Source organism: Myotis nattereri, assembly GCF_964212035.1.
Source record: "Myotis nattereri genome assembly, chromosome: 11".
NCBI classification, from domain to species: domain Eukaryota; kingdom Metazoa; phylum Chordata; class Mammalia; order Chiroptera; family Vespertilionidae; genus Myotis; species Myotis nattereri.
This window is the reverse complement of record NC_138086.1, coordinates 32,575,859-32,601,680: the sequence shown is the minus strand read 5'-3', so window position 1 is coordinate 32,601,680 and position 25,822 is coordinate 32,575,859. Positions and strand designations below refer to the sequence as shown.

General features: G+C 46.1%; 2 protein-coding genes across 3 annotated transcripts; both read right to left on the bottom strand.

Moving 5' to 3' along the window:
- Window positions 1-2,221: 2,221 nt before the first annotated feature.
- Window positions 2,222-22,681, bottom strand: CASP2 (caspase 2). Of its 2 annotated transcripts, XM_081102500.1 has the most exons (12): window positions 22,528-22,681; window positions 19,080-19,230; window positions 18,613-18,780; window positions 18,383-18,464; window positions 17,747-17,841; window positions 17,301-17,477; window positions 8,706-8,834; window positions 8,481-8,571; window positions 8,335-8,395; window positions 4,952-5,112; window positions 4,665-4,774; window positions 2,222-4,512 (listed from the first exon to the last, which is right to left on the bottom strand). In XM_081102500.1, the coding sequence occupies exons 1-12, from the start codon at window positions 22,599-22,601 to the stop codon at window positions 4,381-4,383; spliced, it is 1,431 nt and encodes a 476-aa protein (XP_080958626.1). In that variant the 5' UTR covers window positions 22,602-22,681; the 3' UTR covers window positions 2,222-4,380. The 2 variants fall into 2 exon arrangements, with proteins under 2 accessions (XP_080958626.1, XP_080958625.1); XM_081102499.1 differs by lacking the exon at window positions 8,335-8,395 and having other exon boundaries at window positions 4,952-5,101.
- A 301-nt stretch (window positions 22,682-22,982) lies between these two features.
- Window positions 22,983-25,414, bottom strand: TMEM139 (transmembrane protein 139). The gene is made up of 2 exons (XM_081102511.1): window positions 25,123-25,414; window positions 22,983-24,641 (listed from the first exon to the last, which is right to left on the bottom strand). Exons 1-2 carry the CDS (start codon window positions 25,353-25,355, stop codon window positions 24,227-24,229), a joined length of 648 nt encoding a protein of 215 aa, XP_080958637.1. The 5' UTR covers window positions 25,356-25,414; the 3' UTR covers window positions 22,983-24,226.
- Window positions 25,415-25,822: the final 408 nt, after the last annotated feature.

Genomic DNA, 25,822 nt, shown 5'->3' with positions numbered 1-25,822 from the left:
TAATCCTCAAAGAGACCTTTGAAGGTAGAAATAATTTTTCTTATTTTTAGATATGGGAGACTGACGTTCTGTGAGATTAGGCACCTTAGCCAAGGTCTCTAGTATCTTAAAAGACTGAGCCAGCATTCAAATCTACTTGATTCCAAGCCCATGCCCTTCAGGTTCCATTACTTGTTTTGTATAATTGAAGTCTCTGAGCCTCATTTCCTCTTCTGTAAAATGGGAAAGTGACTACCTCAAGGGACTGTGGGAGGATGGGAAGGCTCCAAGCAGTGCCTGAGACATACCTGTCAGTTGTAGCGATTATTAATGACTTCCCCAGATGAGAGGCCTTCCCCCATGTTTCATTTCTTCCTGCTCTCTTCCCATTGGAGGAAACAGGCTGGAGGGCAGCCCCAGCTCTGGGAGATAATTTTAGAAGAGAATCCCCTGGCAGAGGTTAGCATGGGGAAGGGAATAGACTGAACTTCAACCTGATACCCTTATTCAAGGGTGGGGGTGGGGAGGATTGGGGCTGAGACAGATGCTCCTCTGTAATCCCAATGTGTCACTCCTGAAAGCCTTCCTATCCAGAAAACGGGGACTAATGTTAGTCCCACTATTCCAGTACTTTCTTTTTTTTTTTTAAAAAAAAAATATTTTATTGATTTTTGACAGAGAGGGAGAGGGATAGAGAGTTAGAAACATCAATCAGCTGCCTCCTGCACAACCCCTACTGGGGATGTGCCCACAACCAAGGTACATGTCCTTGACTGGAATCGAACCTGGGACCCTTCAGTCCGCAGGCCGACGCTCTATCCAGTGAGCCAAATCGGTTAGGGCTCCAGTACTTCCTTAACCTCTCCTAGACGTTGTATTCTTCCCTCCCTTGAGGATATCCCACTGTTGTATTTTACAGTACAGCCAACCAGCTTCAGTTCACTCCCCGTGCCCTTTGCCCCAGTGGTCTTCTCCAGCCATACCCTCTCCCTCCACCTGATGTGCTTCCACTCCACTTAGTCCCTTTCTGCTCTTCCTCCACATTCAGCCCCCAGCTGCTTCCCACCACATGCTCCTGCAGAATGTCCCCTCTTGCTGAGCCTCCATAGCCTGCTTGCACTGGCACATTTGCCTCTCCAAATCTGCCCTCCATACACATTGCACCCGGAAAATCCCCCAATTACACACAGCCCACTGCTTAGAATTCAGCCGTGGGCAAACTACGGCCTGCAAGCCGGATCCGGCCCGTTTGAAATGAATAAAACCAAAAAAAAAAAAAAAAAGACTGTACCCTTTTATGTAATGATGTTTACTTTGAATTTATATTAGTTCACACAAACACTCCATCCATGCTTTTGTTCCGGCCCTCCGGTCCAGTTTAAGAACCCATTGTGGCCCTCAGGTCAAAAAGTTTGCCCACCCCTGGCTTAGATCTTACCCTGGCTGCCCCAGAATTCTCTTACAACTATGCTCACTCTAGGAAACCCGAAATCCAAATTGAACCGTGAGCTAAGGAATTCTACACACCTCATCCTCCAGTTCCAGGCCAGCCTGTTTCCTGTCTTCACCCCATACTTGAAAGAATCCAGAAACAACACTGCTTGCTAATGACTCTTCCATCTCTCCTGTGAGAAATGCCAGTGCTGTCCATATTTTGGGCAGCTGCTGATGGTCATGACAACTAAGATGGGCTTATCTCAGGTGTGAACCTGTACATCTAAAAAAAAAAAAATTGGCAGGGCCCAGCCTGTGTGGCTCAATGGTTGAGCATTGACCTAAGAACCAGGAGGTCACAGTTTGATTCCTGACCAGGGCACATGCTTGGGTTGCTGGCTTGATCCCTAGTAGGGGGGATGCAGGGGCAGCTGAACAATGATTCTCTCATCACTGATGTTTCTATTTCTCACTCCCGCTCCCTTCCCCTCTGGTTGAGCATTGTGTCATGAATCAGGAGATCCCCAATCAGGGCACATGCCTGGGTTTCGGGCTGAATCCCCATAAGGAGGGATATAGGGGGCAGCCGAGCAATGATTCTCATTAATGTTTCTCTCTCTCTCTTTCTTCTCCTTTCCTCTCTGAAATCAACTTAAAAAATATATTGAAAAAATTAAAAATTTAAAAAAATTGGCAGCAAAATAAGAAGGGGTATGCCTTGTGAGGTGGTGAGGGATGCTGTAACGGGCTAAGAAAAATATGCAGGCATCGTAAGATTGCAAACACAGAGACATAAGACACACATCAGTAATAAATATAAGCATTTATTTGGCACCTGATGGCAATGCAACATCCTGGCAGTGGGAAGTGAAAAGGTTTATCACCCAAATATTTCCATACAATACTGATCCAGGGGTTGGGAGGACTTGGCCACAAGTCCCCGAACCACCTGGCTCACAGAATGAGCATTTATTGATTGAGCACCTGAACTAGGATACAGGCCGAGCACTGTGCCAGGCTCCATGGGAGATGTAGAGGAAGTTGTCTCAATGTGACATGTCTTCAGGGGATAATACCAGTGAATAAAACAAAACACCAAACTGTGTATATTGTCAAAAAGTAGGATTCTGGCTAGGGTTGCTTCCTTCAACATTTAATGAAGCCCCAACATATGCCAGGCACTGGGTACATACTGATGAACAAAAAAGTTTTTGCCCTCATGGAGCTTCTAGTAGAGGAGAGAGAATGAACAAGGGAAGCAAGTAAATATTATCATAGGTTATGAAAAGTGCAATGAAGGAATTAAACAGGACACAGGAATAAACATAGCTCATTTAGAGACAGAATAGCCTGAGAAGGCCTCCACAAGAAAGTGGAATTTAAGCTGACACTTGAAGAATAAACCACCCAATCAATAGTGATGAGGAATGGCACTCAGCAGACCCCGAGAGAGTACGGTTCACGACAGGAAAGAGCTCAGAATGTTTGAAACTGAGGAAGCCACTGGGGTTGCTGCTTAGAGAAAAAACAGCACTTAATAAGGTTCCAGGAGAAGGTGGGGCCTGTGGGCCAAGGTAAGGAGTTTGGATTTTATTTGAGGTGTAATAAGAAACCAAAGGGTTCCAAGCAGGGGAGTGACATGATCGAGATTTATACTTAAAAACCAAGTCTGTTATATCGATACTAGATTGTAGTACAAAGAATGGAAGTCAGAGAGGCCTTCGGGAACTGGGAAGTCTGTGAGCACAGATAAGGACGGCTCCTAGGGTAAACAAACATGGACAGCCATCTAGCAAAGGCCTCCCTGAAACAGAGAGACACAGGGGACAAGGAATAGGCCGTATCATATCCAAGGGGATTTAACACTGAAACAGAAAGCAGGAACAAGGAACTGCATCACATCCCTGAGCAGCCAATTAGACCGATCTGGAGGCAGCAGTAACCAGGATCTCATGAATGAGGGGAGAAGCAGGAAGCAGGGAGAGAACAACTAGAAGATAAGGTGACAGGTTTGCAGCGGTTCTCAACCTGTGGGTCACGACCCCTTTGGCGGTCGAACGACCCTTTCACAGGGGTCGCCTAAGACCATCCTGCATATCAGATATTTACATGACGATTCATAACAGTAGCAACATGACAGTTATGAAGTAGCAACGAAAATAATTTTATGGTTGGGTCACAACATGAGGAACTGTATTTAAAGGGCCAGAAGGTTGAGAACCACTGGGTTAGAGGATGAGGAAGCATCCCACACTCACCTGCCCCTGCTGGCACTGCCAGGCTCATTCCAGTAAAAGTTCGGAGAAAAGACCTTTGGGACGTCCCTGCATAAAGATCGGTGAGTTCCAGATACACGGCATCCGATCCCTAGCCTCTGCTGAAAGCTTGGATTCCTTGAGTCCAGAGGAGCCACAGGTGGCACTGTCCTTCCTGCGGTGGCCTTGACGCACGGGAGGAATGCACAGGCTGTTCCACACACAGCAGCGGAGTGTGTCTCTGGCCGACTGTCCTTCCAAAGCCACGTGGGAAATGCCTACATTAAATGAGTACTCTCACTCTGGGACAAATGGGGCTGGGATATGAAAGATGGGAGATGACCTCTGAGACATCTTAACTAACCTAACAAAAGCAATGACCACAATGCTACCTACAAAAGCCCGGGGCAGGAAGTGAGCACACCGGTCGAGGAGACCTGCAAGCCTCTCCCCATAAGGCCCCCGTGCTCACACACCTTTCACCAGGCTCCTCTACGGCAGCCAAACGTTGCTGGCAACCCGTCCAGCCAGGGCCAGCCCAGGGAGAGAGCCTCACCCAGGGGGAGCCAGCCTGTGGGCCGGGATTCAAGGTCGAGGATGGCAGGCTGTGAAACCAGCCTGAAACTCCCAGTGCCTGAGAGGGAAGGACAGAAACCGCGATCCTGCAGAAGCTCCAGCACACCACCTGTGGCCCCGGGGCCGGGCGGAGGCGTCACGTGGGAGGGTGTCCGGGGAACAGATAGAGGTGCCGGCACAGGGTGCTACAGTACTCCGACATCTCCTTGCACCGGTGGAACTCTGTGCCAGGGGCATAGCCTTCGCGCTCCTTGATAAGTCCATTCACCTGGAAAGGCAAAAACCAAGAGTCCAAAGTCTGAGAATCTGGTGTTTTCACAGGAAGGGTGGAGAGGCTGCGGTGGTGACTGGGCAAGGGAGGAGGAAGGGACAACACCCTGGAGGGGCAAAAGGTTCACAGAGCCAGACTGAGCGACTTACTTTGACAAGCATGTCAGCCACGTGCATGTCACAAGCCCTCTCAGAGAAGATTTGAGTGAGGGCCTCGATATACCAGGAGCCCCGTTTGGTGTTACGCATGGCGGCAGTCCCTACAACCAGGACAAAAATCACCACAGTGTGAAGGTCATGGGATACCCTTGCATAGCTGGACATCTCAAACTAGCTGTCCACGGCACTTTCTACCCGCCCCCATCAGAGCTGTACATGATAAAGTGCAAGTCTATAAGAGAGTGTAATCGTTTGGACTGTTCTAGAATTCACAATACCTCTGAGGCAGGCATAGCCACATATCATGTCCGAGCGAGTGGGCAGTCGCATCTTCAGCAATTCCTGTCTATCAGCATCACCGTCCTCGCACTCAGGGGACAGGGAGTGGCCCTTTCCATCCTGCTGGTCAACCCCACGATCCGTTTCATCTGTAGGAAGGCAGAGTGGACAAGGATGTTATTTCCTCTCATCTCTCTTGGGCCCGTCACAGACAAGCCCAAGTTCCCTACAACCTTGACTGGGAAGAGCCATTTCCAGCTGCTGCCTCCAACCTAGAGCTGATGAGTTAAAATGCAAAAAAAACCCATTGCTCCCATTCCTCTCCCGGCATGCATTCATTACCCCGGGGGTGCCCAAACACATGGTCTGAGCTGTCTATTCTGTGCAAGACGGGAAAGTGCTGAGTCACATACCCTGGTAAACAGAACTAAAAACTGCCTCTGTCCATGATTCACTTGCTCACTGAACAATGCACCTGAAAGTCATGGTGCTTTTTATTGCAAAACACAATTGATATATTTAACTTATTGTAAAAGAAAAAACAAGTTAATAAACCAAAAGTATGATTACATGTATGCCATATAAAAGTCACAACTTGAAAAAATAAAAAATAAAAAAATAAAAAATAAAAGTCACAACCTGAAGTCTATGTAACAATAAAAAGATTACAAAACTAAGCATGACCAGCTGTTTCCAAAGCATTTTTGGTATTTTTAAATCATTTATTACTTGTTTATTAATTACATAAGTCATGTTGTATCAGGTATCCAATATTTAAGAGCAATTTAAAAGAGGAAAAACTTAGAAGAACACTATATATTCCAAAGTTTTAGCAGTAGTTTCTCAACCTACCCTGAGCACATGCCCTGCCTCTTGACTGAGGCCTTACCTATTCCCAGACATATTCTTATTTGATGTTGCTTCATTTGGGGGATGGGAGGGGGTGCATCAGGAGGAAAGAGAGACAGAGAAGACACACAACTCATCACACAAAAGATAAAAGTATGCTTTTTCACAATACTGCCTGCTCCACGCACCATTCAAGAGAGCCTAGAAGGAAAGAGAAGCTTGAAGAACTGGGGGGGGGGGGGGGGGGGGGACACAACCAAAATTCATTGATCCAAAGAAGATTTATTGAGCAACTGCCATGTGCCAGTCACTGTTTTTGTTTTAAGCTCTAGAGAGAGAGTTAAGAAAAAGTCTCTGCCCTCATAGACTACGGAGAAGGTGATATTTAAAAAAAAACAACATATATTTTTATTGATTTCAGAGAGGAAGGGAGGGGGAGAGATAGAAACATCAATGATGAGAGAGAATCATTAATCAGCTGCCTCCTGCACACCCCCTTCTGGAGATCGAGCCCGCAATCAAGGCATGTGCCCTACCCAGGAATCGAACCCTGACCTCTAGGTTGATATGCTCAACCACTGAGCCACACTGGCTAGGTGAGGGTGATATTTTTTATAGACATCGACCATATTAACTAAATACAGAAGACAGGTGAGCTCAAGTTTAAGTATTTAATTTTAAAGATTCAGAGCCATTTCTCACTATCCAGATCTACAGTGTGTGTGTGTCTCCGAATACAGGAGAAAATGATCATGAACGTCTTTCATTTTATTTTGTTGGTGACGCCTCTTGAAGGAACTAAGCCAAGCTGAATGTGCCCCTCAAGAGAAAGGAAATTTCTTTCCTACCTTCAGGACTCAGATCTGTTAATAAATGTTACTAGTTCCTTCTTTTCAATATCCCCATATTTGTTTTCCACATTATCGCTAGAGTCTCCATCCATTCATTCACTATTTATTAAGTGCTACCATGTATCTATCAGGCAATGCTCTGGGCCTAGGAAAACAGCAGGTGAGTAAAAACCTAAGTTCCTGCCTCACATACTCTTTTCTTAGTGCAGCTTCCTGCCATGGTGATCGTCCTGGGAAAAAAAATCATCACATAATTTCTTTCTTAAGCTTCCAAAGCTCTGTACTATTATCTGCTGAAGCCCCAAATCTCAGCCGTGACTAAAGGTTTATAACCAGCTGGCTCTACCCCATGTGGCCATATCTCACTATATACTTACAGACACTCGGTTTTTAAATTACATCCGGGTATACTTCTGACTCAGTACATCATTTTCTTTCTTTTTTGGGGGGGTGGGGGTGGGGGGCGTCCTTTTAATCTTGCTGTGCTAGTCATATTATCGCCAACCCCTCTTTCTCCTGAAAGGTTCTATCTGCTACTCCACATCTATGGAAAGCTTATCATTCTGTGTTCAAAATAAGCCTCACCATATCCCCCAAATGTCTTCAAACTAAGCTGACCTAAAAGGACCGATTCCTTACAACTTGCGCTTCATATGTATGGTATCTCACTAATTTCACCCTTGCTTACTTCAGGCCTTTAACTACTCAGAACTACGTCAGGTATATTCACTGTATTTTCCAAGTAATTAGTAGGCACTTTGGAGAGACCACATTTTCCTTTGCTTTTGTGACACTACCTAGTGTAGTCCTAGTCATGATGTAGGACCTTAATAAATGATATTCTTTGGTGATATTAGGAGAATAAAAACATTATTAATCATTTACATGTGTTGAACATACAACAGATAAAAGTAATTATTTGAATATTTGGACAAAATGACCTTTAAACCAACCTATAAGCCCCTCGAAAGCACTGATCATGTTATGACAGCCACAGCTGGCAGTTGTGGTGGATTTACTAGGAGCCAGGCACTGGGCTAAGCAGGCCCTTCCTATGCACTATTTCATTGAATCCTCACAACAGCTCTATGAAATAGGCCTGATGATTATCCACATTTTATATCAAGGAAACGAAGACAGATGGACATCAGGTAACTTCTCTGACTTGACATAACTAGTCAGTGGTAGAGGCAGAATTTGATTGCAGTTAGTTTTTTGTTATTACTGGTTTCCTCCCAGTAAGCAAGCCCGCATGTCTGCTGAGCCCAGTCAGAGTCCTGGGGTAGAACTGCATGCGAGAAAGAAGAGGGAGGGAAGCAGCTCGGGAGAAGGAAGCCAGGGCTGACCTGGTAACTGCTGTCCTGCAGGCACAGGGATGATGAAGCAGGGAGGCAAGGATGGCAGGTGAAAAGTCGAAAAAAGGAGAAAGTGGAAAAGGGGACAAGAGATGGAGGAAGAAAAAAAGGAAGGGATAACGTGAGAGGGACAGGAAGAAGAGACAGGAAATCCTTAACTGGAAGAAGTAACAAAAAAAGCACATCAGGTTACTGGTAAGCACAGAAAAAAGTCAGAGTCCTCAGAAAAGAGTCTTGAGAACAGGCATGGCGGTGCAGAGAGCTGACCGACCTGAGAGCCACGGGCTGCCCAGGTCCCAGCACACCCCATGCATCGGGGACACTTACAGAGCAAGAGAGGCGGTGGCAGCAGTGAACAGAAGGAGGTGCCCAAGGGATCCATTAGCACCTGAGAGGAGCAAACAGGAAAGTGAGAGCTGGGGGGAGGCTGCCCGGGAGCCGCCACCCCAGTGCTCGTCCTGCAGGGCACTCACCTCCACGGCAGGCCTGGATGAAGAACATTTTCGGCTTGTTCTGTAAGTTCGGGCAGTTGGCATTGTCAAAGAGCCGAAACACCTCTTGTAGCTGGTGGAAAGGAATAAGGGAGAAGGGAGGGTAAGTGGTCAGTAGGACCTTCTGAGTCTTATACACACAGCAGCAGCCAGCACAGGCTGAAGGTGACAGACGTGATCCAGCACCATCCACAAGACTGTACACACCTGAAGCACCTTGCCGTCCACACCATAGACGCCGCCCTCCACGCCGTGAGAGAGGAGGGCCACAATGCAGGAGTCAGTGACTCGGTGAGCAGGCAACTGGGCAAAATTCTGGAGTTTCTCTTGCATTTCCTAAAAGAAACACACCTTTTAGTGCTGTTCACTATAGTCAGCACCAATACGAGCTTTTCTGTGGCGTCTGAAACCTTAAGTTATTAGAAGGTAAAGTGATTTCTGTGGTCACTAAGTAAAGCCAGAGACCCGCTGAGAGGCTAGAAAAATCATGGACTCATCAGAAAATGCATGACTTCAGACACAGAATTCTGAATATAATTGCACAAAATTCACAGACTGAGATATGCTAAGAACTCCTGGATTAAAGCACATAACTAATGAAGCTAATCAAGAGCTAGTTAACTTTATCCATCCCCCTATCACCAACCAGATTTCCTTTGAGCAAATACTGTCGTACATTAGTGGCACAGGGGGGCCACCTGCTGAGCGGTGAATGAGTATCACCTATGGGGCCACAAGGAAATAAACTGCTCCGTGACAAAGGGCTAACAGGACCATGATCTAGAGAACAGCAGACCTTCTACGCTGTTTTCTGTCTGAGATCTGAAGTGCCCAGAGACAGTGATGATGTCTGTATAAAACACCTTGTTCAGGAAGGAGCACACTGTCTGGAAAATTCTGTCAGGGCCATGACTAAATGCATAGGCCACGGGATCAGACAGACAGACTGAAGTTTGACCCCTGGGTTCAAAACTGGTACAAGTTATTAAGCCCCTCAAGGTTCTAATCCCCATTCTGTATAGCTATGTCTGGCATATCCTGCAAAGACCTGCCATTATTATTATGTGTATGTCTAATTAAGGATAACAATATTATCCCCCCCCACCCGCCCCCAAAAAACAAACCCTATTACTCGTCAACCTTGTAGTCCAATTTAAGAATCTTGCTTTATTGTCTGGCCGCTGTGGCTCAGTGGTTGAATGTTGACCTATGAACCAGGAGGTCATGGTTCTATTCCTGGTCAGGGCACATGCCCAGGCTGTGGGCTTGATCCCCAGTAGGGGGTGTGCAGGAGGCAGCTGATCAATGATTCTCTCTCATCATTGATGTTTCTATCTCTCCCTCCCTCTCCCTACCTCTCTGAAAGCAATGTTAAAAAAAAAAATATTTTTAAAGAATTTTGTTTATTTAGCACTATACTGCCATACACGAGTACCTCTCTACTTTAGGCATTTGGCCCATCAATGGAAAGTTATACCATAATACAAAACCTGATACTAATTTTTAAACCTATGTCTCCCTCTACAACTCAAGATGCCTGGACTGTCTCTCCTATCTGAGATCAGCAGAGAGATAAGTTATTTTATTATGAATCTGAATGAACTGTAATGAAGATGAGTATGCTGTCCAGGCAGAAAAGTCACCAGATACAGTCCCGGACAAAAAGCACACACTTGTGTATTATGTTGCAGTGGTTCTCAAAGTGTGGTCGCTAAAGCAGCAACATCAGCACCACCTGGGAATCTGTGAGAAGTGCAAAGTCCTGGGCCCCAGCAACTGTGTTTTAACAAGCCCTTGGGTGATCTGACAATGCAAAGTTTGAGAACTACCGATCTGTTTGTTTGCAATACAGTTGACCCTTGAACAATGCAGCGGGTAGGGGCGCTTTGACACCCACAAAGTCAAAAATCCGTATATACTTCTGACTCCCCCAAAAGTTAATTAGTTGTCCTTCAGTATCTGTGGGGGACTGCTTCCAGGACTCCCCACAGATAACAAAATCTCAGATGTTCAAGTCCCTTATATAAAGCGGCGTAGAACAAGGCATACAGTCAGCCCGGCACATCTTTAGATTTCTAACAGTGCGTCGGAAATACTGTTTTCCATCTGAGGTTGGTTGAATCTGTGAATGAGAAACCTGGGGATATATAGTCTGCATGTAAGTGGACCTGTGCAGTTTAAACCTGTGTTGTTCAAGGGCCAACTGTACTTCTGTTGCACATAATTGAGACTTCATTATACAAAACTTGTAAGTCTGCAACATAACTGGAAATGGAGAAATTGGCTCTGTTGAAAAAGTATGTATATTTTCTGGGCAAGCAGAAGCCAACTGAAATATTGGAAATCTTAAGGTAATAAAAGATATCCAAAATTGACTTGTTTCAAGAATATATAACCCCAAGAGAATACGTAAGTATGAATGCTCCTCTGGAGATGACCATAACAATTTAGCAAGTAGTAGTTGAAGTTTCTTTGTGGAAGGGAATAAAAAGATGAGCATTTTATTAGGTCAGTAAACAGATGACAAGAAAGTCCAAACAAAGAACACATACTTTGTAACTGAATTGATACGACTAAACCTTTCTCAAACCTTTCCTCTCCAATAAATGGAGATTAGTTATTTGGGGAAATTTTTCCAAGGTAGCATAGCTTAAAATAGGATCTGCAGCTTTAGTTCAGATAAAATTACAGTACTTCTCTAAAGAGCAGTCTTGCCTTTATTTTTGGCTGGGGGTGGGGGGTACCGGAGAAGAGAATAACCTGCAAATCATCTGAAACTATATGCAAGATTTTGTGGATAGCTTCATTTTCCTGGAATGACCCACTGCTTGTCCCTACGTTCTCAAAGCAGTCTGCGACCCAACTGCAAGTTAAAGACCAATACCATACATCAAAAGAAAATTTGCCACTTAAAACGTGTTATTTCTTTATAGATGATGAATTGTAATTCTAGAACTAGCAGCCTCATGAGGGATATGCAATGACAATAGACTTAGATGCCAAAGAGAAGAAATGAAAACCAACACAAGCAGTGAAAGACCAGTGACCACTCCCGCACTGTCAAGAAAAGAGGATTCCCTAAGACTACACACTATTTCCAATTTTTAAACGGAAAGTAAAAATGTTGTAATAGAAGGCAAAAAGAGGGAATCTTAATTTTTTGGATTCTGTTTCTTTGCTCGCCAAATAATTACATAAGAGTTGAGTTTCTTGCCGAGACCGGTTTGGCTCAGTGGATAGAGCGTCGGCCTGCGGACTGAGGGGTCCCAGGTTCGATTCCGGTCAAGGGCATGTGCCTGGGTTGCGGGCACATCCCTAGTGGGGGATGTGCAGGAGGCGGCTGATCGATGTTTCTCTCTCATCGATGTTTCTGACTCTCTGTCTCTCTCCCTTCCTCTCTGTAAAAAATCAATAAAATATATAAAAAAAGAAAAAAAAGAGTTGAGTTTCTTGCGAGGTCCTTCCAGGAAGAAAGTATTCAGTGCAGATGTGCAGTGCACCAAATTCTCACCCCAACTGTGCCTACCTGATCGTACTGCATCTGAGCGGTTGGCCACTGCCAGAAACCGGTTCTGCAATGTCCTCCTCGCATCTCTAAATCTCTAGAGCCGAGGATTAGGCTACATGGAGGACTATCTCCTAGGGTTTAGCCTTAAGCCTTTTGCTCTTGTTACTATTTTTTAAAAAATATATTTTATTGATTTTTTTACAGAGAAGAAGGGAGAGGGATAGAGAGTTAGAAACATCGATGAGAGAGATCGATCAGCTGCCTCCTGCACACCCCCTACTGGGGATATGCCCGCAACCAAGGTACATGCCCTTGACAAGAATTGAACCTGGGACCCTTCAGTCCACAGGCCGACGCTCTATCCACTGAGCCAAACCGGTTCGGCTGCTCTTGTTACTCTTTTTCAAAGATCTCATACTCTCATCAAGTATTTTTCCTACACAAGTAATTCCCAAATTTACATCTTTGGTCTCGACTTCCTCTGAGGCCCTCAATTCCCCACTTAATTTTTCCATCTCCCTTTATATGCAGTCATTCAATCACCAAGCAATGAAAGTACAGCCATGCCATTATACTGTTTTCACATATATTCTTTCCCTTTTCGTCCACTAGGCCAGCGGTGGTCCGTGAGGTCCGAAAGGTTGGCGACCGCTGCACTAGACTGTCCAGGCCCTCACCACCTCGTACCGGCATTATGATTTTAACTCCAAAGTGGGTTTCCTGCCATTAGTCTCTACTCCATTCTTTACAATGGTGTCATATTAATCTTTTTGAATCATCACGTGAATAATGCATCACTTTCTGCTCAAGAATTACTAATGATGTTCTAATGTCAAAACAAGAACGTCTAATTCCTTTGGGAAGACATCCAAGGCCCTGTGCATTCTGGTCCCTTTATCTTCAATCTCATTTTCAGCACTCTTGCCTAGATGAGTCTCAACTGGGCTGACTGGGCACTTCAAGTCTCTGCCATGTATCTGTTCCATGCCAGTAGGCTACCTTAGGAATGTCCTCATGGAGATGACAGAAACACAAGAAAGAGCAAGGCCTCTCGAGTTGTAGACTTAGAAGCACCATACTTGCACTTCTGCTTCATTCTATTACCCAAAGCCAGGCACATAGTCAAGTCCAGAGACAGAGGCAGAGGACCCTTCAAAGTTAAATGCCCAGGGGGGTGGATGCAGAGAGGGTAAAAGATCATTCAACCCATCAGCAAGACCTATCAATTCTACCTTAGAAATACTTTCCACACCTGTCCAATACTCCTTCTATCTTATTGCTACCACCACTTCAGTTCACCATGATCTCTCTTACCTATCACCACCTGACTGCTCTGTCCAAATCTTTCTTGTCCATTCCTTCTCAGACCATTCTCAATGCAGCAATGAGAATAAACTTAAAAAGAAAACCTGCTCTGACCACTCATTTAATTAAGTCTGCCAAATGGTTTCCTATTGTTCTCAGGATAAAGGTGAAAATCCTGACTAAGGCCTGAATTGTTTTCAATTTTCAATTGAGGGGTTATTTTAAAGCAAATAAATGAACCTGGTGAAAGGGAAAAAGAGAGTGAGGAGGGAGTGTGGGAAAGAGAGGCTTTGTAATGACTTCCATGTGAGGACAGCCTGGGACCCCTTTCTCCAACCTCATCTCCTTCCATCCTTTCTTTCACTTTATGATTGGAACACATCATAATTCCCTTACTTGTACACTATTTCAAGCCTCTGGGGTCTTACTTGGACTGCTCTGTGTCCAAGTAGAGTTCTTTATCCCTCCTTTTAGTACGGATTCAAAACCCTCTGCCTTTCTCCTTTCCTTCTTCTAGGGAAAAAGAAGAGAGGAGAACAGCCCTGACTGGTTTGGCTCAGTGGATAGAGCGTCAGCCTGTGGACTGAAGGGTCCCAGGTTTGATTCGAGAGGGAGAGGGAGACCTGGAGTCTTAATTATTATATTTGACAGTACCTTGCACTCCTAAATGTTGAATTTTATAGACCCCTTTGGGCTGGCAAAACTTATCCCAAAAGGAAATGCCTTAAGTTCTTGAATAGCATAGGAGAAAATGTTTATTCTATTTGTATTTATCTTTGTATTCCCAGGGATAAGACAATGAATGAATGATCCTGTAAACAGAAAAGCAGCTCCATGTTACTGATGCTAAAGAATAATATAGCCCTAGCCAGTTTGGCTCAGTGGATAGAGCATTGGCCTGCAGACTGAAGGGTCCTGGGTTCGATACCAGCCAAGGGCATGTACCTCGGTTGCAGGTTCCTCCCTGGCCCAGGCCCTGGTCAGGGCACATGCAGGAGGCAACCAATTGATGCGTTTCTCTCTGTCTTTCCTTCTCTCTTAAAGAAACTAAAAGAAAAATACATCGCCTGGCTGGTGTGGTTCAGTGGTTGAGTGTTGACCTATGAACCAGGAGGTCATGGTCTGATTCCCGGTCAGGGCACATGCCTGGGTTGCGGGTTCAATCCCCAGTAGGGGGCATGCAGGAGCTTATCATTGATGTTCCTTTCTCTCTCTTCTTCTTCCTTCCTCTCTGAAATCAATAATATATACCATATATATATATTTAATATATATTAAAATAATACATTTTAGAAAAACATCAATGACTCAGATTCAACAATTCATTTATTCATTCACTAACTAATTTATACTAATTGCCACCATGTGCCAAGTACCTGAGATACAGTATTAGAGAGACCTGTAGTGAGAAATAGAAATCATGGCATTTGGGGTGGGGAGCGGGAGATTCTCAGGAGCTATAGAAGAGAGGAGAAGGGATGGAGCCCTGGCACAGGATAGAGGACACAACAATGGATAAAAGGATATCAGATCAGGGAACGGGGAACTCTTGTAAAAAAAAAAAAGACTAAGAAACTAAGGGTTGAGAAATGAATGGAAGAAGCTTTACTGTCAAGCAAGGATCCCAATCCTAGTGCAGGTCCAGGGTCTAGGGCAGTGGTTGGCAAACTCATTAGTCAACAGAGCCAAATATCAACAGTACAACGATTGAAATTTCTTTTGAGAGCCAAATTTTTTAAACTTAAACTATCTAGGTAGGTACATTGTTATTAACTTAATTAGGGTACCCCTAAGCTGGCCTTTGCTAAAAACATCCTCAATCTGATTGAGGTACGTTCGCTGAGGTTGACCCCTCCCAACTCTCCCATCCACACTCGTCTTGGATACTTGTTTCAGATAGCCAAGTGTGGATGGGAGAGTTGGAAGGGGTCGACCTCAGCGAACATGTACCTCAAAACAATGTACCTCCCCCACGCTGCGTATCCCGCTGCCTGACTGACACCCCCCACTTCTTCTATCGCCACTTCTTCAAAATAGACTCACCCAGGCCAAAAACCGACTTCTGCGCATGGGCCATGAAGTTTCAATCGCACTGTATGTGCGCGCCCGCACGTGGTATTTTGTGAAAGAGTCACACTCAAGGAGCCAAAGAGCCGCATGTGGTTCGCGAGCCGCGGTTTGCCGACCACTGCCCTAGGCATTTGGATCACCCACTAGGTCCCTAACATCACACATACATTTCCTGTCCACACGCTGTTCACCCTGACTAGGATCCCTTCACCACTTCTCTCTCCTTAGTAACTTCTATCCTTCAAGGCCAGTTCACGTCTCCACTTATCCTCCAGACGATAGCTACCCAGGCAACTGTCTCTTCCTCTTAACTATTGTAGAAGAAACTGTCTCTAATTTTGCTTGGTCCTTGGGAATATATGAGACATGCTTCCTTTTTTGCTGCTGTCAAGACTTTCTCATCTAACTGAGGTCCCCAGAACTCAAGGTCCACATTTTTAAATCTCTGGTGCCTAACAGTCTGCCCATCCTAAGATGCTCAAAATTTGATGTTACCGCAATTGCAGTTACAGAACAATGTAACCAGAGAAGGAGAATCCAGTAGGTCCTGGAGTCTGCATCAGGTTTAACATAAACAGGAATGGTGTTTATGAAATGGGCTCATAGAGCCACGCATTGTTCTGGCTGTCTCTGAAAACAACAGTACACAGCTGACTTGGTGACTCACGGTTGTATCTTTCACTGTCAATGCATGTAAGATTCCCACTGACTACACACAATATGGAAAACCAGGACATCATAAATTCCTAGCAAAAGAAACAACCAGAGCAGAACCTGTAAGAAGCACAGAAAGCATTCCTTTTGTTCAGACTTTCTAACAGGATTCCCTCGGTAGGACTCATGGCTGATTCCCAACAGACCTCTCAGGAAAGCAGAAAACCTACTTGAACGCTCGATGACTAAAGCAGCTGCTCAGCCATGGCTTGGGAGCAAGGGTGGCCATACTTCTCTGCAATAGCTGTTACTGGAAAGCTGGCAAGGACAGCATGCAAAAGAGAATACCCGAGAACCTACTGGTGAAACTGGCCTTACCAAAGTACAGCAAACACATCTTTTTCCTCACAGAAGCAAGACATCTGAGAGGCAGAAACAGAGGCTGCAGACAATGTCGAAGACAAAACAGAGACCCCTACCTCAAAAGATCAAAGTGAATCTCCCAGAAACTTTAATTTTACCACTGACATTCCGAAAGGCAAGTTCAGGAAAATACTACTATTCTGGAATCAAAATGAAGAATATTAATTCACCAACTGGCTATTACAATTTCAAAATAGAAATAGCCAAAGGTAATCAAGTTAGAAGTGAAGCTGGTTAACTGAGGTTAATGAAGAATAAGCTATAATGATGCTTATGATCTGCAGGCATCTAGTCCAGAAATAATTTACCCTAAGATCTGCCTTGTGGCCACACAACTCTTAAAAACAAGGAATTTTCCCATATGTTAATTCATTAAACTGCCACAAAACGGTATTTACAAGGGCAATTCCAGCGAACTCTCATTTGCAACAATTTTATCTGTCAAAGTAATCTTTACAACAATAACTAGACTCCTGTTATGATTAACCAAGAAATAAATGCCCTGTGTAGCCTTGGCTTAGAAATATCCTTCTGAGCTGGTTGGGTGAATCTCAGCGTCTCCATACTCCCCGAGTGATGGGGAATTAATTTGCTGAGCATGAAAAAATGAGAACCCAACCGTGGACTTTTACTACTCAGGAGGGAGAGCACAGCCTTCTGAGAAATCAACACTGAAGTAGCTGGCTGGCCCTAGTTCTTTTTCAAAAAACAACAACACCTTGATTGCAAGGTGAGAGGCAGAAAAAAGTGAGCAAAAAGGTAAGGAGTAAAGTAACTAGTAAGACAGCCCAGCAGGCAGAGAAGCAGCAGGGGTTTCTGGCCCCAAACGCGGTATCGGGTACCTGTGCAGTCTGGTCAAGGAGAACATGGACATCATAGCCCAAGAGCTTGAAGAGGGTGACGAGATTGCTGTGGTCCACATGCCCTCCGGAGCGGAAGTCCAGGTCCTGCTCTCCAGTGAAGTGCACGTTGCTCAGGACCAGTGCCAGGCCACGCGGCCGAGACTGCAACCTATAGGCCTGGGGAGGGGACGCCAATTAGACCCAGAGCTTCCTGAGGACAGAAACTACGCCTGCCCAATTAGGTGAGACGTTTCAAGAAAACACAGACGTCATCCTCTTCTGAACCCCACCAGGTCAAGACAGAAATATGCCCATAGAAGACATCCACTAGCAAAGACTTTCTGACTAACAAACAGGGAGAGAATGTGTACACAAGCTAAGTTCACGTGCCCAGAAAGGACATCTCTTTTCCCAACTCTTTCCTCGTGCCGTTTTGCCAGACTCACCAGCTGGTGGTGTGTTCGATAGAACTCAGGAGTACACGGCTTCACCTGAAGGCAGGGTGGGCCATCTCTGTTGTCTAGAGAGTGTTCCACAGTATCTGTGGCACAGAAAGCCAAAAGCTAGCACACAATCTATGCATCAATCCTAGTGCTTCATAACTTCAGGCACCCTTCCAACTGGGGATTTAATAATTACTGGACTTGCCCATTCCCCTCAACTTGTAAGATCCATGAGGTCAGAGACCTATTTACTTAGCCTAAATATAATTAGGTACTCAAGTCACCAAATAACTGAACTGGATATATGATAAAAGCCTTGTTCTAATCACAAAGCATCTCAATCAGAAGGCTAGTGGCTGATGATGTCTTTCCTCATTCTACAATAACTCAGCTTCATAGAGGAGACAGGAATATGCAGGAATTTCCTACCTATACAAGTTGCTCCAAGGGCCAATTACCATAAAAACATCATCTGTGAGGGAAGGGAAATAGGACTAACCAATGTCCCATCTAAACTGCCCTGCTAATCCTGAACAAACTCACTGAGGAAACTGTTCCCCAATATGAATGAAAAGTCAGATACCAGTTAAGAAAAGGGAAGTCAATCTGTGGGACCCCTTTTATCCCATCAATTCTCACCTGCAGACAGGCGCAGCTGCTTGTGAGGAGGACAGGACTCACACACCGGGAAAGACAGACTCACGTTGTGGTCACAGCTCAACTGTAAGAAATCGGGAGCCCCGTGCAAGGTCTTAGGGAGATGGTCCAGTCCCCAAAAAACAAAGACCTAGTCTCCCCACCCTGTCTCATAAATTCCTTACCCACCAAACTAACCCTTCTCAACACACCACGTGTCTAGGGCTCCATACCGGTGAGAGTACATGCTGAAAACCAGAGAGGGTTGAGAGTAACAGATCCTCCAGGTGACCCTGCTTGGTTTCCCTCAGAGCCACACAGAAGGCATCAAAAGCATGGGGACCCCTCTTGGGAAGCAAGCTGAGGAGTTCCACATTCTGGCTGAAACTGCCCACTTTGGCCTACAATACAAGAGTAAAACATGAAATCATATTTACATATCTAGCTATAATTCCATTTCTCCAGATGAGCTTCCTAAAAATGTCATCATCCACCTCAAGAATTCCTTTCACAGGAAAAACAATATGGGTGAAACCCTTCCCATTATTCCGGAATTATATACCTTTTCTGTTCAATGCTCTAGGGTAGAAGGGCATTTTCAATTCCTTAATAAGGCACCACACCCTTTTTACACTTTATCATGCTCTGTTCCTACTTCTACAACCAATTTACTTGGCTTTTCTCTTTCGCCTCCAGATACCTGAATGTGCTCCCTCATTTCGAAGGTGATGATATCTTGTTCCAGGAGATGTTCTAACAGTTCACTCAGCAACAGCTGTTTGGCCAGCAGCACTCGGTTCTTTTTCAGAGCTTCCTGATGGACAGGATGCATGCCACACACTCCCAATACCCTACAGATAAAAGGCAGAGAGAAAGGCTGTCAATACAGAAGATATGGCCCAGAGAGTGGAGTGGAAGAGGTGTGGGCAGGAAGAACAAAAGGAACAGAACTTACAATAACCGGGTTGATTTTATCGAATCTCATTAAAATCAAAGAAGTATTGAGCATAAGGAAATGATGTAATTCTTTTTTTTTTTTAAATATATTTTTATTGACTTTTTACAGAGAGGAAAGGAGAGAGATAGAGAATCAGAAACATCGATGAGGGAGAAACATCGATCAGCCGCCTCCTGCACATCCCCCACCGGGGATGTGCCCACAACCCAGGTACATGCCCTCGACCGGAATCGAACCTGGGACCCTTCAGTCCGCAGGCTGACGCTCTATCCACTGAGCCAAACCGGTTTCGGCGATGTAATTCTTTATGGAGTATGTTCAACTGAGAGCATTGTCTGAGATAAATGGTCTCTTCAGGGGAGGGAAATAGCTATCTTATCAAAAATACACACAAGCACACATGTATTCATGAGAAGGAATACTCCTCAGACAGACCAATTTCAATTAAAAGAATTATTCCAAAAAACACTTCACATTATTTATCTAGGCTGCCGAAAGTGATGTAAGTTTTAAATGATTTTGTGTGAAGAATAAAATAATTTGATACAATGGCAAAAACTCAAACCAACGGCCAGCTCTAATGGAAAATAAATGAGACAACATACAAACACACTCTATCTAGTCTACTTATACAAATTATAACTATGGCTTTTCAAACTTTAAGTTCCTGTGACAAAATGTGACTAGAAATTATTAGAATACTGTAAGAACTCGATAAGTAGAAAGTATGACAGGAAGTCACAGTAGATAAATATCAATGATGGACACAACCACCATAATTTGAAATCACTTAAAGAGTTAAAGCACATAAAGGCTAAATTATTTTGGCAATTTAGTTTACTAGGGATATCTTTATTTCAAGGATTCCTTAGTTTTGTTATTGGTTTGGAAAGAGATCAGTTTCTGTTTATGAACTAAAAGAATCCCATTTAAATGTCTATTATCTATGTGCCTAGTTTATGTAAATCTAGAGCTCGCCAGCCTGCTTAGTCAGTTTCCAAATATACGATAGTAGTAAGAGCCTGATGGCAGTGAGAAAGGATATGATAATAGCTTCAGTTTATAACTTAAAACCCTATTTAAAGATCCATCTTGATCTCAAAGATGCTACAACGTGCTTCTTAGAATCAGGGAAATACCATGCACTTGTAGAATGTACTTGGCTTAACTCTAGGTGAGAGATTTGCAGTTACAGAAGCGAAAAGCATGGTCTTGGAAGAGCTGAGAGAGACCCAAGAAGATAGCATGTGGGATCCCAAGGCAGAGGAAGTGGTCAGGAACACATTCCCAGGGCTGGAAGCAGCCAGCCTAGGTTACAATTTGGGTTTAGAACAGTAGTGATGTTTTCAATTCCACTTAAACTTCCTGTTTCTGGAAAGACTCCTGTTACCCCAAACTTCCAGTAAAAACCTGCTACAACACAATATACAGAAATCAAAAAACTATTTAATAATCACTTTAGAACACACCAAAGCAATAACAATGATAAAACTCAGGTTAAAATAAGTGTAATGAGGCCAACCTCAACGTAAAGCCATCAGTAAAAGGCTTTGCCATACTCATTTTAATATGTGCCCGTTGCTGTTAACTTTTGATGAACAGAAAACTAAAGCAGCCCTGGCCGGTGTGGCTCAGTTGGCTGGGCGTTGTCCCAGGCACTGAAAGGATGCTAGTTCGATTCCCTGTCAGGGCACATGCCTGGATTTTGGGCTCATCCTCGGTGGGAGACATGCAGGAGGCAGCCTATTGAAGTTTCCCTCTCACATCGATGTTTTCTCTATTGGTGTTTCCTTCTCGTGCCAATGTTTCTCTCTCTCTCTCTCTCAAAATAATAATAATAATAATTAATAATAATAATAATAATAATAAAACTAAATCAAACAAAATAAGTTTTTCCTCCCTTGGATCCCATGACACCATTCTCTCCAGGTCCTCTCTATGACCACCATATTCCTCGAGAGGACCTTTGGCCTGCCCTTAAATGTTGATATTAAGAACCCCTGAAAGAAGCTGTCCCTAGTCTGTCTCATCCATACTCATAATTCAATAATTAACTCCCAGTTTTTAAACCTTGCAAGTCCCATACCTGAATTTTCAATCAAAAACTTCCTTGGGTTTGATCTGAAGCATCATCTGTTTTCTTTTCTTTTCTTTTTGTTAACCCTCACCGAGGATATTTTCCCATTGATTTTTAGAGAGAGTGAAAAGGAGGGGTAGAGAGAAAGAGAGAGAGAAACATGGATGTGAGAGACACACATCATTGGGAGCCTCCCACACATGCCCCGGGTGGGGGCCGGGATCCTGCTAGCAACCAAGCAAGGTATGTGCCCTTGACCAGAAACAACACACCCTTTAGTCTGAGGACCGATGCTCTGACCACTGAGAAACCGGCCAGGGCAGCATCGTCTGTTTTGCACACACCTGCTCCTTTCTGTATTCCATATTGAGCCGTGAATCTCAAAGGTGGACTTTCCAAAAGTAACCACCATCCTAGAACTTTAGGACTCATCTGGAAGGGGAGGACGGGGTAGACAAAAGGACACAGAGTTCTTCAGTCCTGATCCAGTGTCCTCCATCAAGTTTCAGTTCCGAAGTCTTCAATTAATCTTGTGTCTGGACCAGGAGGCTCTTAAATGTTATCCTGTGTGCTGTCTGCCATTAAATGCTATAACTGGGGCAGAGATGGAGACACACAGGGGGCCTGGGGAACCTCCTGGTCCTTTCAAAGTGATCTCACCCTTTCAAAGCCTGTGCTGACTGCTTCGAAAAGCTGGTCATTAATACCCAAAGCAATACGGGTCATGCTATGCTCAATCCAAATCAAATGCATATTAGGCAGCATCAGGAGGTCTGCAGGTCTCATGCAGAAGGGAAGCAGGGGAGAGGCTCTCTGAAAGATTTAAAGATGGAGAATCTTTAAGAGAGGCCGAGATTTGGCAGGGATGGAAAGCGCTCCCTTGTTCAAAGCCCCCCTGGGTCGGACGAATCTAGGCCGGGCAGGGAGGGACTTGGCCGAGAAGAGGCTCGCGCGCTCCTGGGGGCGCAGCCCGGCTTCCCACTCCTGGCAGGAAGCTCGGACAAGGCTCCTTAGGGGTCCAAGGTGGGGAGAGGCGCCAGGGCCACACGCCTGAACCGCGCGGTCGCCTTCCCTGGGCCCCACTAAGGACCCCTGGGATCTTCCCTCACTCACCGGCGTCCCCGGTCAGCGGCCATTTGCCCATTTAGGGGGAGGGCGGGCCGGGAGCCCGCGATCGGCGTCGCCATTTCTCGCTTTTCCCGGGCTATGCACGCACCGCCCACGATCCAAACAAACCGAAAGCCTCCGAGTCCTCTGCATCCCTCTCCCGACTGGCGGCCCCCAGCGCGCCTGCGCCCTACCTCGCTTGGCCCCGCCCCTCGACGAGGCCGCCCCGCCCCGCCTGGCACTGGCTGCGCGCGCAGGCGCAGAGCCTCCCGGTGGAAGCGCTGTCCAATGGAGAGCGCGCCCTCGGCGGAAAAGGAAGAGGTGGGCACAGCGCGAGGAGCCGCCCCGCCGTCCGTGGGAACGCGATTGGTGGTGGGTTCCCGCGGAAATCATGGCTCCTTCCCCCGCACCGCCCACTCCGCCCACCTGGCCTATTGCAAGAACTTCACAGAGGCGGGCGTGGCCGGACTCTGTACTTTATTGAAATGTTGGGGCGAGAGGAAGGAAGCGAACACTAGGAGGCGCCAGACCGCTACCCGCTCAGTGACTGGAGGCCGGTGTGGGCGCGCCCCGAAGAGGAGGGTAGGTCAGCGGTGGTTGAGCAACTCCCAGCGGCTCAAACCTACACCACCGCCCAGTACATGATTCCAGTCTCACACGGGCGGAATAAACGAGGCATGCGGGCCGCGAGTTTGACATGCTTGTGCCAGACCTGTGAGGAAGCAGGGCCGGGCTGATGTGAAACTCCAGCAGTTGAGAGTGCAGGGGTGAGGCTGAAGCGATGAGAGTCAGTGCGATTGATTCCAGCCTTCACATTGGATGACGCAAAGGGATCCTTAGATACTCCCCCACCTCTGCCGAGAAGCTCACGCTTTATCCTTGCTGATCCACCTCTCCACCCATCCTCGAGACGGGGAGACCGTAACCATGGGGCAGTTTTACTCCCCCGCTTCCCGTAGGATGGGGACCCTTCGTGGGGCACTGCTCTCCAGCCCTTGGGCCAGAACTGCTTCCCGCGTGGAGCAGGGGTTAGCACAGCTTTGACTAGCCTTGTGCCTCCGGGAGGCTGGGCACACGCCTGATCACTCTCAGCCCACCCTGTCCGCAGACACAACTGGTCCCCCACTCTGTCTACCATCCCTCACCAGCAGTTGCCTGAGACAGACCGAGAGATGTGGGGATGGCCTGCCTACCTTGTTTTGAGAACATCATAGGCTTTCGGATCAGAAGAGCAGAGTTCAAGTTATTTTTATCCTGTTTACTAGCCCTGTGCTCCTGTGCAAATAATCAAACTTCGCTGACCCTTGGAACCCTCATTTTCCAAATGAGGGTGATTTTACCCTATGAGGCTGGGAAGTCTAAGTGATCTAATGGAGGCAAAGCACCTAGAGCAGAGGCAACATAACCTCACTCAGGTGTTGTTTCTTTTCTTTCTTCTCCAGATTCTCTGGATCGTTGCCTCATCTCACCCTCAGTCTAACTCTGAAAATAACGATTTTGGGTTAGGTTTCTGAATGTCACCTGAAAAATTCAAATTGTACCACCAGCATCTCAACTGAGAAGGGCTTACCTTAGCCTAACTCCCCTCTGGGTTAAAATCCCCGTTGGTGATGTCCAGTTCCTGATGCGTAGCAGGCACTGGGAAAAGTGGTCAAATGAATGAGTGGGTCTGTTGCAGAGAGATGATATATCCTGGGAAAGTCTGTTAGGGGGGTGTCCAGTTGTCTTCATAAAAAACATTCTCATCATCAGGGTGACTGAAGCTGACATCATAGTCAGGCGGCGGAGTGAGAGGCTCCAATCTGGGGAGCGACTCCAATTTGGGGAGCATGCCCAAGCTCTGCAGATCAAGAGCAGTGGACGCAACTCGTGGTCCCCGAAGCCGAAGGCTGATCGGAGCTCTCCCAGCACTTCCTGGGGCCATAGACCCCTCTGAGCCCACTCGCCTTTCCACTCTGGCTCTCCTGGGCCCCTCTGGATGGTCAGGCTGTCCCTCCACAAGTCCTGGGGAGATTACCACACTGCTGTAGGGAGGTGGTTGATCCAACTCTTGGGGGCGGCACTGTGATTCCAACACCACGGCCTCTTCATAGGGTGGCACCTCAAAGGCTTCATTGTCCCTGACGAAGGAGAAATAAGGTCATTGGTGGCTTACTGAAAGGAGCCCTTTTCTATCTTCTACCAACAAAAGACCCCTCCATAGCCTCTGCCCCCTCCTCTCACTGATACCAGTGATAGAGGTGGAAAGCAGAGCCCGTATGTCTGAGAGACAGAGAGACACAGGGAGAATGGGCACAGCGCAGCGATTTTTCATCCGGTGTGCTCCAAGAATTTTAAAACATACCTGACTACTTAGTCAAGGGCACTGACCTTCCCCTTAGGCTGTCTAAAAGACTAACAGTAGCCATCACAACCATAGCTGTATGGTGTGAATGAATCAAAATCATACCTATTATTTTTGTCAGATTGGCAAAAAAAAAAAATACGTTTTTTGGTGTGCTGCAGAATTTTAGTAATTAGTTTATGTGTGCCACGAGTTGGAAAAGGCTGAAAATCACTGGTACAGTATATTCCTTCAATCCCGCCCACCCCTCGACTCACCGAGCATTGCCTGAGGCCCCTGGGCTCTCCGGCTGCACTGATTGGAACACCCGTTCCAGAAAACGGGCCAGCAGGCAGGCAAACATGAAGAAGCCACCCAAGGCCAGAAAGAAATAAGCAACAGGGACGGTGTCCGGCTGTATGCCCAGCAAAGCCAGCCCCAGGAAGAAGGAGGCACAGCACAGGTAGAGAAGCGGCTTCTCCAGTCTCCCCCACAGCTGGCTCGGCAACATGGCCCCTCCCCAGGCTCCTGCAAAAAGACACACAGCTGTTGTGTCTCGACCAGCAACTGGCATCATGGCTGGGACAGATTCCAAAGTAACCATACCAGACACCTTCTGGGGGTTTCAGGCTCTTCAACCTCAAATCAAATAAATGGCCAAAATAAATGGTCATCCGTGTCCTCTCCAGTTCTGTAATTCTCTGTAGGTTCACTCTGTACCGGGTCCCAGGGTATCAGGATGTGTGGAATAAGCCAGGACACCTGCCCAAGAGTTCTGATTCCCAGCCATCAAGCCAGCTTACTGTGTCATGGCCCTGCCCCCCTTCCTTCTTCCTTCTTCCCTGGATTCTCCCAGTTCTATCATTCCACATCAGGATCCCGTCCTGGGTGGGCCCTGGGACCTTGGGGTTCACTGGCATCTCTGGAATCCAGGTGATGGGGCAGGCCCTGCCCTTTTTCTATTATTGCTTGCACTGG

What these genes read in the sequence shown, in the direction of transcription:
- TMEM139 (XM_081102511.1), bottom strand. Translation starts at nt 25,355, where the DNA reads ATGTTGCCGAGCCAGCTGTGGGGGAGACTGGAGAAGCCGCTTCTCTAC. An exon ending in GGGGCCTCAGGCAATGCTCG is followed by an intron (nt 24,642 to 25,122) that starts GTGAGTCGAGGG and finishes CTCCTTCGTCAG; the next exon opens with GGACAATGAAGCCTTTGAGG.
- CASP2 (XM_081102500.1), bottom strand. Translation starts at nt 22,601, where the DNA reads ATGGCGACGCCGATCGCGGGCTCCCGGCCCGCCCTCCCCCTAAATGGG. An exon ending in GCAGCTGCGCCTGTCTGCAG is followed by an intron (nt 17,842 to 18,382) that starts GTGAGAATTGAT and finishes TCTGTGCCACAG; the next exon opens with ATACTGTGGAACACTCTCTA. An exon ending in TGGACGGCAAGGTGCTTCAG is followed by an intron (nt 8,572 to 8,705) that starts GTGTGTACAGTC and finishes CCTTTCCACCAG; the next exon opens with CTACAAGAGGTGTTTCGGCT.